A 15,349-nucleotide genomic window follows, 5' to 3' on the forward strand; every position below is an offset into this window, starting at 1 on the left:
AGACAAAAAGAAAAATGTTGACAGAGTAGAAACAGAGAGCAGGCACATCTACCACATGTAACCAAATAAGAAATTGAGAATTTAGCAATTTTTCCAAACAGGAAACAGAAGTATTAAAGAAAGAACAGAAAATTCTACATGTCATGTTTATGTATTTTTCCTATCAGCTTAGTAGAAAGTTATTTGAAAGCAGAGATTGTTTCTCACTCATCTTTGTATCTACAGCAAAAGTATATACACAATGTATTGCCAATAGCAGGATTTCCATAAACATCCACTGATGAAATAAATTCTTGTTTTAATGAAATTTCAAAATGGAAATCTGAATTACATTAAATACTCAAAGTTGAGTGAAATTTATTGTTTTACTTTATATTAGAGTCTTGTAAAACATGCCAGCAAAGTTTTTCATGTCAGGTGGTATTTTAATCAAAACAGCTTCTTATGTTTTAGATGTTAAAACCCTTACAAGCTAATCCCAAGGTGAACAACTCAGTAAATCCAATCACTCCTGTGGTAAAGCAAGTCTTTATTAACTGGATCTGCAGCTGAAATGCTGCAGAACAAGTGCTAATAACCTCATTACCCACTTGGGGACATGCAGACAGTATGGTCTTGAATCCAAACAAAGGATGCAAAAAATTAGTTTCAGGATTTTAAAACAAAGGCTTTGAAAAAGTAGAGATGCAATTAAAATGTGGTAACATCCTATTAAGTGCAAAGCAAATAAATCTGAATGCTCCATAAATATGTCTGATATATACATACATATACACTTTTCATATAGATGTATTTTTCCTCTCCCTCCTAACAGAACTACTCTGATTATGATATAAAACTTTTGAATCCTTCTTACCACAAACTACTAAATTTGAATTTTTAAAAAAAATATGGCTTATTATCTCCGATATGCTAAGAATGTCTTGATCACTGAAAAACAGTTCTATATGATCCTTTTTTTTTTCCTTCCGACATTTTACGGGATCTAAAAGTCACTTAACAAATCAATATATTGATTTGTTCTCCTCACATTAACACTTCCTGAATGATTATAATAAACCTGCTCTTTTTCTTTTATAAACATGGGCCTCCTTGGCATTAATTTTACATTAATAACCTCTCAGTGAACCAGTAAAAGCATAAAAATAAGATGTGATAAATAGAGTTTTACCTGACTCACCCATTATCCTACTGAGAGCAGCATTTCTTGTAGGTGATTCATCAAGCCCCTCAATCCCACTATAGAGAGAATGGGAAATTCTTCGTTCTCTGTCATCCAACATGGTTTCAATGGGCAACTCAGGTCCAGAGGGGCTTCCAGGTGACTTTAGCTATAGAAAGAGTGGGGAGGGGAGATTTAAGGGAAATCAGTACTGGAGGCATATTAGCAGCATGGGGGAATTATAACAACTTGCCCAAGGCCTATATCCAACTGGGTACCAAATGAACTAGAACTTTTCACCCTGTACCAAAATAATTTGTGATGACAGCTCTGCCTAATGACCAACTTTCTGTGCCACTTACACTGCACCTCCCATGAAGTTCTGTCAGATTTCAACCAATAAGGAAATATATGTGCATATAAAGCCTTAAAAAACTACTCTCATTGCTTATTATTTTTTTTTTAATTTCACTATTACTATTGGTTGAGGGCAATGTAAGTTAATAGCTAATTCAGAATTCTTTGAGATGCTGCTTTCCACAAGATATGCTTTATCAAAATAAAGCTAGAATTCATATTTTTTGCACCTATTATAAAATAAGTATCCCTAAGAAGTAGTGAACATTTGTGTGTGTACTGGTAGAATGACTGCCTAGTCTATAAGACCTAAATTGCTTGTCAGCTCAGGTGTCTTGAACAATACACTGATCAAAAATTTTTCTGCTAGAAATTAGGAATAATCATCCTAATCTCTTGTTATAAATACAAGATAGTAACTGACAGAATAACCTTAATAGCATATGATAACTTTATATACTATTATATACCTCTTTATATATGTGTACAAACAGTATAGGAGGACCAAATATTCTAATAAAGCTAGGCAACATGCTCATTTTGTAAATATATACAATCTATTTTCAAAGCAAAGGATATAGGTCACTTTCTCTGACCATGAATTGAAATTATTTGGCATTCATTTAAAATAGCTGTGCCTTATAAGTCTTGTCCTTCATAAAAATAACATGCATAAGGAACCTATGTTAGTAAGGCCTTGAAACTAATCTGCTTCAAGGAAGAACAAAGGCTACTTAAGTGCAAGTCTCCCAATGTGGGCTCTGAGCTTAAATCATGAACTAATATCTTAGGACATTTTAGTGCTGGCTTCTAGCCAGAGGGAAAGAGGGCTTGAATTGGGGAGGGGCATAGCAGGACTTGGCAAATTGGGAGAAGACTATTCATTCCAACAGATGAAACCACAACTCTCCTGTGTGGTTCCTTTGCCTGAACAAATTATTATTTCTGTTAGAAGCTATCATCTGTTTAATATAAATGAGATATTTAATGAAGTTCCTATTTGTAGACTTATCTCTCTCCTTGTTTGATAAGCACTGGGAGATTTAATGCATTGAAGGGTCAACACAATTACAACCGGAGGCACACTGAACTGCAGAAGAATAATAAACTTGCAGCACTAGTGAATTATACTCAATAAGGTTTAAATTGTGATATGAGGATTTGTTTTATTAGTTTTTTTTAATTGCAGATTACAACTAACAGCTTTACTGAAAAGTAAATTAAATATTCAAGGGCTATGATGCAAAAAAAAAAAAAATTCTAGAGAATATTATGCCTAAATTTCAAGGTCTTTGGGGAAGGAAAAAAAATCAAAACAAATATTCTATATCTTTAAGAACAAGTACCTGTGAATTTTTTAATGAGCACATACATCACATAAGCACATAAACTTGCTGCACAAGTCTCCATGCACAAGACTTATTTGATACACAATAATTTATTTTATCATAAGACAGACACATCACTTCAAATTTGCTTAACAAATACATTTAATTGAACTACACAACTCTGGAAAATTTTTATACCTTCAAGAGAAATCCCTAAATATCCCAAGATGCTAATTTAGAATTATATTAAGTCAAATAGAACTTCCATTTAAGAAATGTACATGCAACCTTTCTAGACAGAAATAATAAGAACCTTGTTCAGAAAGAAGCAGGCACTTAATCGTTTCATGGGAAAGAGTCTACACCTCCTCAACCTCTTTAACCATGTCCAATTTGCATCTCAAAAGACAGATTCAAATGAGACACTAATAGCCTACTACATAAATATTTAACAGAAGATACAATGCCTTCTAATTTCTTTAAAAAAACTAATTAGGATACACAGTTTTGTTTTAAATCTTTGAATGAAATTTTTGTTGTTATTGCAAGAAAATGGGTTAACGAGAAATGAGTGACCTATGGCCTCGCAAAGGGGAAGCAGAAGGAGGCATCACAGAAAAGCAGTTTAGTCTCTGCTCTGTGCCTACTTCCAGGCCATAGCAACCCTTGGGACAACCTGAACTAAACAAAGCTTATTATACATAGAAATCAAAACAAAATTGCTGAAATTTTCACTTTGTTATTTAAAGATCAAAAATGCTCTTCAGTACAATGTCATTCTTTTCCAGGTAGTCATAGTTATCTTGGATGCCCTCAGCTCCATCACATGGAAAACAAGAAAGCCTTTTTACTCATTAAAGAATTAACTGTAGGTTGACGTAATATAACCTATATTGGTTGGAGAGCAGAGTGAGATATTCTAAAGTAATGTGGAAATACATGTGACAGGTCAAAACACATCTTCTTAGAGTCTCTCACCAGGTCAGGTATTTCACTTGTAGTAATTATCAGCAGGAAATAATAAGCTACATAAATAATAAAGATTCATGTGAATCAGTATTTTTCCTCACTTTATTTACAAAACTATACTTATTGGGGATAACCTCAAAATCTAAAAACAATGTATATACAGCGCACTCAGAAGAGATATTCAAATAATCATATTTTGCTCTTATAATTAGAAAATAACAAAAACAATTTAACAATAAACTGGATATTATCCATGACTGTATTTCATCACATTATGATATATAATTCTTTTCTTAGGAAAAGTTAATCTTGGTTTCTTTTAAAAAAACTAATACAACTTCTCTGGGGCTTAGGAAAATTGTATGATGTGAATTTGCAATAGTGGGTGAATGATGCTGTTCACATTAATAAAAGGTACCTCTCCTTCTCTATTACAAACATTGAAAAGTTGGCATAGATATGGCCATGACCCCCTCAGCAGACTTAAAAAACAAGTCCTTTTAAATAATTCCACAAATGTATTATTCAATATTTCATTCTTTATGGGCTTATTCTATTTTGTTCCCAGTACCTGGCACACAGCAGGAGCTGGATGAGTAATTGGCTGAATTAATTCATTTCTATGTGAATGACTCAGATTATACATACTAGGCCACATGGAAGCAGGCCTTCAAAGCCAAGAATATAGCACAATGGTGAAATTAAATGAATTTTGACCCAGATAATAACTAACCACTGTAGAAAGTACTAACTTCCAAAGAAGAGGGAGATAACAACAAATAAAACAATTTAGCTTTGGAAAACAGTAGTAGGAGTTAAGTTCAGTTTCACATTGGGTTTTCATGCAGGACACATTTAACTTTCTCCACATCCCCTGTGAGCAACAACAATGATGAGGGAGGAGAAGGAAGCCCCTTGAGTAACTCAGCAGATATGTCAGACCCAGAATGTAACTGATTCTGACAACAAAGCCCAGACTTTCATTGCATGATCCTCCTCAATACCACCAGGATATAAATTCCATGAACAATATAATCACAGTCAATTAGACCCACTCACATGCATAAGAGGAATGAACACCTAGTTTCTAAAATGCTTTGCTACCTCCAAGACTAAGGAGGTCATTTGACCTCTCTGCATTTATTTCTTATACATAAAATGAAGAGAATCATAAATGGTATCTCAGATCCTTCCCTATTCAAATACGGTTTTATAATTCTAAGAAGATTAAACCTAGAGAGATAATTCACTTTAAATTAGTGCTCAGTGACTAAATCCTTCAGTATGGGGTCTTGGACAAAACTCACCTGGTCACATTCTCTCCAGTACTAAGACAAGGCATTACATAAAATCACATGCAGCATAGATATAATTAAATGACTAGAAGCTATATTAAATTACAGCAATTTCTGCAAAGATTACTTTCCTTTGAACATTAAAATGAGCATAATCGTCCTATCCAGGTTATTGTTAATACTCAAGGAGCAATCTCAGATTTTTATTCCCATTTCCCTCCACACTCTTTGAAATTCCACAACAAATTAGTCGTTGGTATTGACACCATTTTTTTCTGCCTCTTGTTTTACATATTTTTTCCAGTGGAACTTAAAAAATGCTTCTCAAAAAAAGTTAATTTTTCAGCAGCACAAAACAAGGGGAAATAAGCTCTTTTGTCTTTTAAAAGAAACAATTACAGCTTATGAAATACTATTTTTTTTCTTGAAAAACAACAATGGAGTTTATTTTACAAATGGGTGAAGTATTTTTAACTGTACTTAAGAGCATTCTATATAAGGAAAGCAAAGGAAATCCAGTATCACCACTATAAACTTCATTTTGTTGCTCTGTCTGATTAAGAAAAAAGGATAAGGTTTTGAAAATTTCTTTAGTAGTTGTATAAAGGGATCTGGAATGAGAATAGAGTTCTGAGCTGGAAACAGGGTTACAGGATTCATCATAAAAAAATGGTACTTGAAAACCATGGAATGAGGCTCACCAGGCAACACGGAGAGTAAGAAAAAACAGCCCAAGAAGAGCCTTGAGGAACACTAATTAAAACAAATAAATCAGAAAAGGGGACCTCAGAGTAGACAGAAATAAGACGAAGAAATGGGTTCCAGAGTTTATCTTCAAATGTGTTATATATGGACAAATAGTAGTGAAATAAGATGACAGTGTGGAGAGTTGGAGATATATTTCTAAAGAAAACATTTTATGAAAATATACAGTACTGCCCATATACAAGTGAAGAGCAAGAACAGATGTCAAAATTTTTCCTTTGCTAATTTTCACCTTTTGTAGCTTAACATTAATTATGCCAATCTTTGATTCAAGGATGAGTTCCTAAAGTAAAATTTTGTCATAATGCAAAGACTGGACTACACAGTTGATTAGCTAAGCCAAAAAGAGAGAACTCGGGCACATTATTTTGGAATAAGGTTCATTCATAGCAAGAAACCCTATCCTTCTATCAATATTTACTGCAACATAATTTACACATACCCCGCTGATTATTCAGGAAGCTATTTTTCCAGAGGTAGTATATAAGTTCGACAGCAGTGAAATCATGTCTTATGCCTTATAGGAAGTTGTCTTGATAGTCTGTCTTTATAGAATTCTTTAGTTACACCTTATCAGTACAAAAGTCTTCTCTTGCTTGGTATTAAAGGGAAGGCACAGCATCTGTGATAAGATTTTTTTTATATAATTGTTTAAAAGCTTATTTGATCCTAGAATAGTAATAACCAGCAATGTATGAAAATGACACCATACTATTAAAGTGTATTACTATCTATTACAGCTCTTCTCTTAAGTCATTTTCATTCACAGAAATTCATACACAGAAGTGAGTAAGACACAAAGATTTTTCAGTGGGATTCCAATTTCATGTCTTTTACAGGGCAACAAGGAATAAAATCAGTGCTTTGTTCAAACATTTTCAGGTTGGCACAGGTTTGCTTTGTTACTGTTTGGTGAATAATAGGGAATAATATGAATCAGACAAAAGCATTCCTGGATTCAGGATGAAAACCTTCAGGACATTTCTTATTTTTAAAGTCCTCTTCTAACATTCAAATTTTCCTCTAAAGGAAATTTTGAGGAGGTGTTATAAATTTTAGTTTATTTTTTTCATGAGATTAAGAATATGTTTTGTTGTTCTATGAGAGAAGGAATTCCATCTGTTTTATTCACTGCAGTCTCTCCACAATATAAACATTTTCTGAATATATTAGGTGCTCAATAAACAGTAGTCAAATGAATACTATCTTGTAGAATATGAAATAATTCATTTTTTAGAAAAAGAACTAATAAAGAACAACTTGTCTTATAACCCATATTGAAAGTTTTCAAGTAGCACTTGGCTGGACTTAATTAAAAAGACCAGGCAATCAACAGAAACTACTATTCAAATAATCAATCCAGTAGCCTACTCTGAAAGATTAGCATTTACACTTATAAAAGTTAATGTTTTTATGTCCCACTATTTTCCACACAGATTTTAATTTAAGGTTACATTGTTTACTTGCTGTGGAAATTAAATTGTTAATTACAGTTAATTAAAATTTTCAATTTAGAGAATAAATATGAGTCAATGGTCAATAGTCTTTCAAAAGATAGACACTTCTATACTGACTACTCATTGATCTCAAGAGTACATTTTTGTTGTATAACATGACTGTATTACAGGATTTGATGGATGATAATGATACCCTGAAAACTCTGCTTTACATATTTATTAAACTTAGATTTTAAAATTAAGAAAAATGCTTAAGCAATTTAGATGTAATTTTCAGTTTGTATGATGTGCTAGTCATCTTGTTTTAGCTGATTGATAAATGTGGGGATTTGAACATCAATTATAAATAAAAACAACAAAGTGCCTTTTCGACAAGCTTTGCTCTGTAAATTGTCAAGCCTACTCATTCTATTATATATTCAGGATGTCAAAGAACATATCACATGTAAATGAAATTTGCTTTGTTTCCAGGCCCCAATATTATCAAATCTATCCATAATTTGCCTTTAACTTTGAAACACCCAACAACAGAAGAGAGTATGTTTCTACTTTTTATGTTTTCACTTATTTGGGAGAACAGATGCTCATACCCCTCAGGAGAGGGCATGCTATTCCTACTCCTAATCACATACTACATCTTATGTTTAGAATTAATCATGACTGCATTAGGTATCACTGGAAAATCAGGCATTCCGGTGAAAATATTCATCCCATACCATGGTGCCCTGTTATCGGCAATGTCTTCATTCACAGTTTCAGTTACCTGAAGTCAACAACACTCTGAAAATATTACTTACAATGAGATATTCTGAGTGAGAGATTATATTTTCATAACATTTATTTAATTGCTATTTGATTTTATTAGCAGTAATAGCTGTTTATTTCTTAATGTGCCAAATTTAGAATTTTTTTAAAGATTTATTTATTTCTGCATACAAGAACTGGGGTACAGGCCAGAGATGCGGGGGGTAAGAGGATTCAGTAGAGACACAATGAGGAACAGAACAGGCAGACTGACTGAAATACACTGCTGAAGGAAGCAGTGGGCGAGTCAGGAGAGGTCTGCTATAACACGTGGGAGGCTCCCTGGCTGCCAGGAGAGTGCTGCAGAGGTTGTGGATAGTTTCATATTCCTAAATTTAATCCCTTGCATCACCAGGGATGCCCCCTAATTTAGAAATTAGAAACTATCATAGGTGTATTCAGATAGGACATAACAGAGCAGATACAGTTTGGTACCCATCAGCAGTTTCAGGCCTTCACTGAGGGGTCTTGGAACGTCAAGCTCCACAGATAAGGGGACATGTACTGTACATTACAGAATACTCCAGTGAAGGAGAAGCCAGGGGTAGGGGACAGAAGGGTAAGTGTTTGGACAGTATCACAAGAGATACTGCCCTATTGCGGCCTATGTACTAGTCATCTCATTTTAGATAAACCAACAAGCAAGCAATTGTTTAACAGTTACTCCCACTGAAGGAATAAAAGAGAAATTGCTATCTCTTAGCAGAAAGGTGTGACCCTGTTTCCAGGAAAAGGTCTGAATGAGAGGTAGCTTTAAGATCCTAGTGTTATCTGTTGAGTTGGCAATAAAAATATTAAAGTACACCTAATTTGGAATATTTGGATCACAGAATTTAAAAAGTAAATCACAATCCACTGACAACACAATAAAATTAAAGCAAAGGTAATTTATAGTCTTTTGAGGTAATTTGCCAGGATCTATCATTATTCAATATTAAAATGGAAACTTAGTCATAATTTCAAATGCTACTGCCCTTTTTTATTTTTTATTTGTACCTCACTGCACTTGCTTATCCGCCTGGCAACAATGAGCTGGATCATTCCTCGTTTGTTCCCTTCAGTAGACATAGACCTTCTGAGGGTTTCCATGGCATCCTGGTTTGTCTTGCCCAACAGGGATTCTCCATTTACTGCTATCAGTTGATCATTCACCCGAAGCCTTCCATCCTGGGAAGAAAACAGGTAAAAATAAAAGCTATTAAATAGTCTGTTATAAAAAAAAGTTGCTTTCCCTTTAGTTAAGTAAAAAGGAAGCAAAGAAAAAGTGCTTTAATCCTAATGGATTATGCCCAATTGAACACCATCATAATAATGTCTAAGCAGCCATTGCAGACTGTGTCTATTTCAATCATTTATACATTTGTAAATCAAGTCATTAACATAATCTGTTTACCAAAATAGCATGCTAATTCAAGGGACACAAAGTGATTACTTTCTTGCTTCTATAGACACCCAGAGAGGTTATTTACAATCCAACTGGAGACATGCAAAAGCTCAAGGCTATTAGACAATACAGAAAAATGGCCTCTCAGAAAACAGCCAGGAAATTTTCTCTAGACTGGGAAAAACAGGATGAGTCACCCATAAGCAGAGAGGGGGGAAAGATTAAAATATACTGTATATGGCAGCTCTGCCCCAGAACCTAAGCTAAATCTTTGCATAGATTATCTTCATTTAACTAGAATAAATATGGGTTGTAAGTTCTGTGAGACAAAAAATGTGGAATAAAGTTATGGACTTCCTCCCCAAATGAGAAAACACTGAGATTTCTTCTAGTTGTTTGATCATGGATGGGGGGGTGGAGTGGGGGTTGCATAGAAAGCAGGAAAAGTTCCTTAAGAGTATCTGAATATGCCTTACTAAAAAAATGCATGAGTTTTGGTATAAGAATCATTTTGAGCTAAAACCAACTGAGAAATGCAGGCACAGAGTAGCTGTCTTACCTCTCCCTTTCTGGCCAAAGTCATGGCATATATTTCCCTTTGTGAAGTTGCCCCTCTACTCTCCTAAACTAGGAAGGAAAAGCATATCTACCACTGGCACTGATGAATTTGAACAGACCAAACATACTTATAAAACCTTATTAACCATTAGTTTCCCCATATATTTATCTTCCCACAATTTACTACCCCTCAGAGTCCAAACCCCTTTCCTTTGTCTAGTTACTCCTCCACTATTTATTATTCTTTGTTTTAAGATGATATATTAAGTGACTGAGCCTAACAATTTCTTTGGGTTTTCCTCTCTTTTCTGTAGAGCACAGTATATATTTGAAGGTGTCCAAGTCAGAAAACCAAGATTCTTAAAACTGGTCTCCTTCAAGATGTCCCACTTAGGCAAGAGTATTTTGAGGTAAGAGCAATGAAATTTCTTGAGGCTGGGGAGAAAATTTTGCCCTTGCACAAGTTTTTCTCCCCTCCCCAAGTAGTATAAGAGATCATCACATCCTAAGAGTTTGCCCTTTTCCTAACTGAAGTAATAACTGCTTCTCATCTTCCATGATCTAGAAAGGTATAGTTTGCAGGATCTCATCCACATGTAGGTTTATCATTGAACATGTCTCCTCTATGATCTCTTTTTTTTTAATAAAAGATTTATTTATTTCTGCATACAAGAACTGGGGTACAGGCCAGAGGTGCAGGGGGGTGAGAGGACTCACCAGAGACAAAGTAGGGAACAGAGCAGGCAGATTGACTGAAGTACTGCTGAGGGGAGCAGGGGTAAGTCAGGAGAGGTCTGCTGCACCATGTGGGCAGCTGGCAGGGGATCAAACTCGCACTGCAGTGGCCTTGGACAGGGAGGGCCTAAGAATCTCCTCTTTAATTAGTATAAGTATGAGGAAATTCTTGTCTGTCATGTTAAGTCTCCACCTTCTCTCTTTTTGACTCCCTAGGGCCCTAAAATCAGGGCAAATATCTCTGGTTCACATGGTTCTTTAGAATTTACAATCATAGACATTTCCATACATGTTATTAAATTGTGGCCTTTTCTCCTACTAATCTGTTTAATGTTAATTTGTTCATCACTCAAACTTTATAAGAACACAGATGGGGTGGGAAAATTTTTCTCTGTACCCTGAAAATACAAAATTTAAAAACTAACAACAATTAAACTTGTCGACTTTTCTCTCATTTATCTGTCAGTTTAATTCGCGGGTCATAATGACAAGTTTACAGGATAAAAGGCAGTTTATCCTTTCCTACACTATGTATGTTTCCACAATAGGAGAAATTAACCATTTTAGTTACTATGCATATGCTTGATAAGGTTGATATTTGCTTACTTTAGATGCTGCTCCTCCATTAATAATGGACTTGACGAAGATTCCCAAATCCGCATGGTTCTCTTTTGATCGGTTACCTTTGACACTGACACCAAGACCAGCTGATCCTGAATCATTAAGCGGAACTTCAAATGTCAGAAATTCCCTGGTGCCATCAGGTGTGAGAACAATGTCTTCATCTTCTGCTTTCTAATAGGAAAGAAAATTGCATATAGTATATTACATTCCAACATTCCTTTCTCATAGCTATTAGTAAAGACTGTTAATGAGCAGTTATTTAATTATAAGAGGCACAGTATTTTGACAAAAGCTCTATGACAAGATTCACAATAACACTGCATCTGCATTCCACTCCAGATGATTCCTGGAACCAGATGATAATTATTTTATGGAGCACTTTTTAAAATATTAAAACAAATCCAAACCAAATTCTGAGAAATATAAGGAATAAATGTAGAAGAGCCGAAGATATGCAGACCCCCTAAGCATGGGATATGCTTTGTTGTTGTTGGTTCATATAGTCTAAACCACAGGAGAAAAGCATAAACAGCAGGAATTAAAATAAGTGAATATAACTCATTAGTTCCTTTTTCATTCACTAGGAATTTTAAGGTTATTAATAGTTTAAGATTTATGAATGATATATCATTTCATTCACAATAACAAATCCTGAAATAACAAAGCCAACAGGAAAGGCATTCTTTTTCAGAGAATCACTAGATTTTAATATTCAACATCTGTGAAACAAAGGAGAAAATATTGGGAAAAAATTTTCCACGATGCTCTACCATACATAATATAGCTGATAAAAATTGTCAAAGCAATATTACTTAGCTAATGAGTTATATATCCAAGCTTTTATTACATAATTGCAGCCACTAAGAGCATAAGATTGTTTCAGATATAACACATTTAAAGAATACAAACTAGTGATCATCTCCCTTAAAAAACTGAAAAAGAAGTGGAAGTTTAATTTATAATCTGATGAAATACAGACAGACGATATGGTCTGTCTAAAAAAAAAAGTATGCCAGAAAAGGACGCAATCTCATTTCTGAGTTCTTCAGATATGCCACGCATGGTCAAGAATTCAACCACTGACTATACTGGCTATCTTTAAGCACATAACGGACAAACTCTTCAACAAAATGCCTCATCTAGTTCTACAAATTATCCCTCCTCTTTTCTTGATTTTGATATAATTCTCTAACATTTACCTAGGCATTCAAGTTGGAATGATCAAACGATAATTGAAGAATGGTTACACATATGATATGTAATTAAAATTGAAATATAATGAATCAGGTAATGAATATTCAATTATGCTCATGAAAGTAGGCTATTGCAGAGCAATGGAAATGTGGGTAGACTTCAATTTCCTTTTCATTGTATTCCAATAAATTTTTAAATTTTCTAATAATCAAAATTAACATAATGATAAAACATTTAAAAAAATAATTTGGGTATTTAATATACCATCTGAGATATCTCAGATGAAATAGTTATTGGAAGTATAACATTTATCAGTAAATTTTTTTGTTCATATAATATAAATCATGCTATTTTTAGATCTTTAGATCCATAAAATGTGATTTTTAAAATGATGTTTCCAATTTACAAAAGACTAATGTGAACAGTTTAAGGACAGGCTATTGTCAGTGCAATCTTAAAGGAAGGCCTCATAGTTATCAGGACAGGGTAGGTATATTTCATAAAAATAAAAGATAATCACTAGTAAGTTAGAAACAGGAAAGCTATAGAAATACAAAATAGAAATGACTTAATAAGATGCAAGACAGTAACTATGTTAACTACACAAAATAAATATATTTCAGTGCCAAAGTAAAAACAAAGTCTAGGCTGCTCATTATAAAAACTTCCTCAATCTTAAAATAGTCTCAAAGAATAATTATACCTCAAATAAAGCCAATGTATTGGAAATAAACATTAAATATTTATCAAAATAGTGATATACAACCTATTTATTATGCAAAGTACCTTTATTTACTCATTTAGTTTTTATTTAACTTTTTGGGGGGCAAAGATTTATTTATTCATGCATATAAGAACTGGGGTACAGGCCAGATATGCAGGAGGGTGAGAGGATTCACCGGAGACAGAGCAGGGAACAGAACAGGAAGACTGAGTGAAATACACTGCTGAGGGGAGCAGCAGGCAAGACAGGAGTTATGCCACGCCATGTGGGATTCTCCCCGGCCACTCGGGATTGAACTGGTGCTGCAGAGGCTGCTGACAGCTTCAGAGCGCTAAGCTCAACCGCCTTCACCACCAGGGGAGGCCCAACTTAAACTCTTTATTCCTATAGTTCAAACAAAAATTATTGAATAATAACTACATGTATGAATATAGCTACCACAAAAAAGTCATAAAAATACATAAAATTTTAAGACTGAAATATAAAGTAGCATTAAAACACACCACAGTCCCCTTCTACTTTATATCCATAAGAGATTGAAAAAATAAAACTTTGTAAATCACCACCTAAACTAGAAATAATACATTTAAAAAGCCAGGAATATCAAAGATAGTCCTTATCTGGGCACATTTAAAACTGATCATTCAGTACATTTATTTGCCTCTGATCTGGAGGGTTCTTAATTGTCACTTACTAATTTGGATTTCAGATTAGCTTTTTAAAGTTTACTGATTTGAACATTTCCATAATGTTTTAGAAAGGCTTAAAATTCTCATTTTTTTCCCACTTGGAAAATCAATATAAGGAGCTGACTGAATATAAGAAGAAAATTTTAATCAAGTTGGAATCATTTTCTGACATGTCCTACTCTGAATGCATCTTAACGAAGACTGTATTCTCTGTGGTAAACTTTCATTTGTTATGAAAAATACAGGAAGGGAGTAAATTTTTTTTCAATTTTCTTATCAAGTTTGAAGTCATTATTATCATTAAAAACACTTAAGTGTGACTGTGCTTTTCCTTTGATATTTCACTACTAAACCACTGGCTCTATGTAAGACTGAAATTAATGCCAGCTTTTAGAAGTTAATTCTCTGGCAATAAAATGCTAAATTGGTCTTCAAAAACCATGTTAAATACTATACATCAGGAAGTCTAATTTCTTGATATGGGCATCTCATTATTACACAAAGGAGAAACTAATTTTGCAAACTAACTTTGAAACTAACTTTGTTATATCATTCAGATTCTGCATTTTATCAATTACTTGCTCTCCTTAACTTGCTCCTGAAACCATATGTACATGATAATGTCCATTAAGCACACATCATACCCCTCATGCATGTACACCCAGTAATTTTTTTTTTCCCCTCAACAATCAACCAACCAGTTCTTCCTATGCTTGTTACTCCAGTGGAATTTTTGCTTTTTAATGTCTCAGGAAAAATGGGCATATTCTTAAAGTAAATTAGAAGTAGGGAAATTGTTGAATGGGTACTTTCACACTATACTTGGCAGGGCAGAGAAAAGATACATTTATATTTGCAATAAGATTTAAAAAAAAAGCCCCAAGTGACCAACAACAAAGCCCTGTATTCATTCTTCCCCCAAAACAGTCTTAACAGCTGTGAGGACACAGCTGGCCCTGGGACCACACTGAATTTGTAGTTAATTTCTAAAACTGGTAGATCTATGAGATAAGAAATAAAAGTTGAACAAATACTAGAAAAGTAATAATTAAGAACAGTAATAGCTGAATCTTAAAGAGATAAATAATTCAAAGCTAGCTCTCTTTATATATATACATATTTAAATGTATATTATATATAACATAAATATATGTGATAGTTATAAATATATATTTTATATATTCATTCCTGTTAATATTTTGGACTTAGACATTAATTCCCGCCATAGACCTCCTAAGACCCTTATAGTTTTCTGAATGATAGCGATTGCTCATGAAAAGCTCTGAAATCCCACAGAAATTTCT

The 15,349-nt window shown here is 33.8% G+C and overlaps 1 protein-coding gene across 15 annotated transcripts in view; it reads right to left on the reverse strand.

Moving 5' to 3' along the window:
• PARD3 (par-3 family cell polarity regulator) overlaps positions 1-15,349 on the reverse strand; it is a gene marked incomplete at both ends in the record, with an annotated part of 584,385 nt that overhangs the window by 218,447 nt on the left and 350,589 nt on the right. For 12 of the 15 annotated variants that reach the window (XM_084254375.1, XM_084254377.1, XM_084254376.1 and 9 more), the window contains 3 exons: positions 1,181-1,331; positions 9,134-9,304; positions 11,421-11,609. In XM_084254375.1, the coding sequence (XP_084110501.1) occupies positions 1,181-1,331; positions 9,134-9,304; positions 11,421-11,609 (511 nt within the window). Of the gene's footprint in view, positions 1-1,171; positions 1,332-9,133; positions 9,305-11,420; positions 11,610-15,349 lie in introns of all 15 variants that reach the window. The other 3 variants (XM_084254381.1, XM_084254388.1, XM_084254374.1) reach the window with 1 other exon arrangement.

Source organism: Talpa europaea (genome assembly GCF_964194135.1).
Source record: "Talpa europaea genome assembly, chromosome: 14".
NCBI lineage: Eukaryota > Metazoa > Chordata > Mammalia > Eulipotyphla > Talpidae > Talpa > Talpa europaea.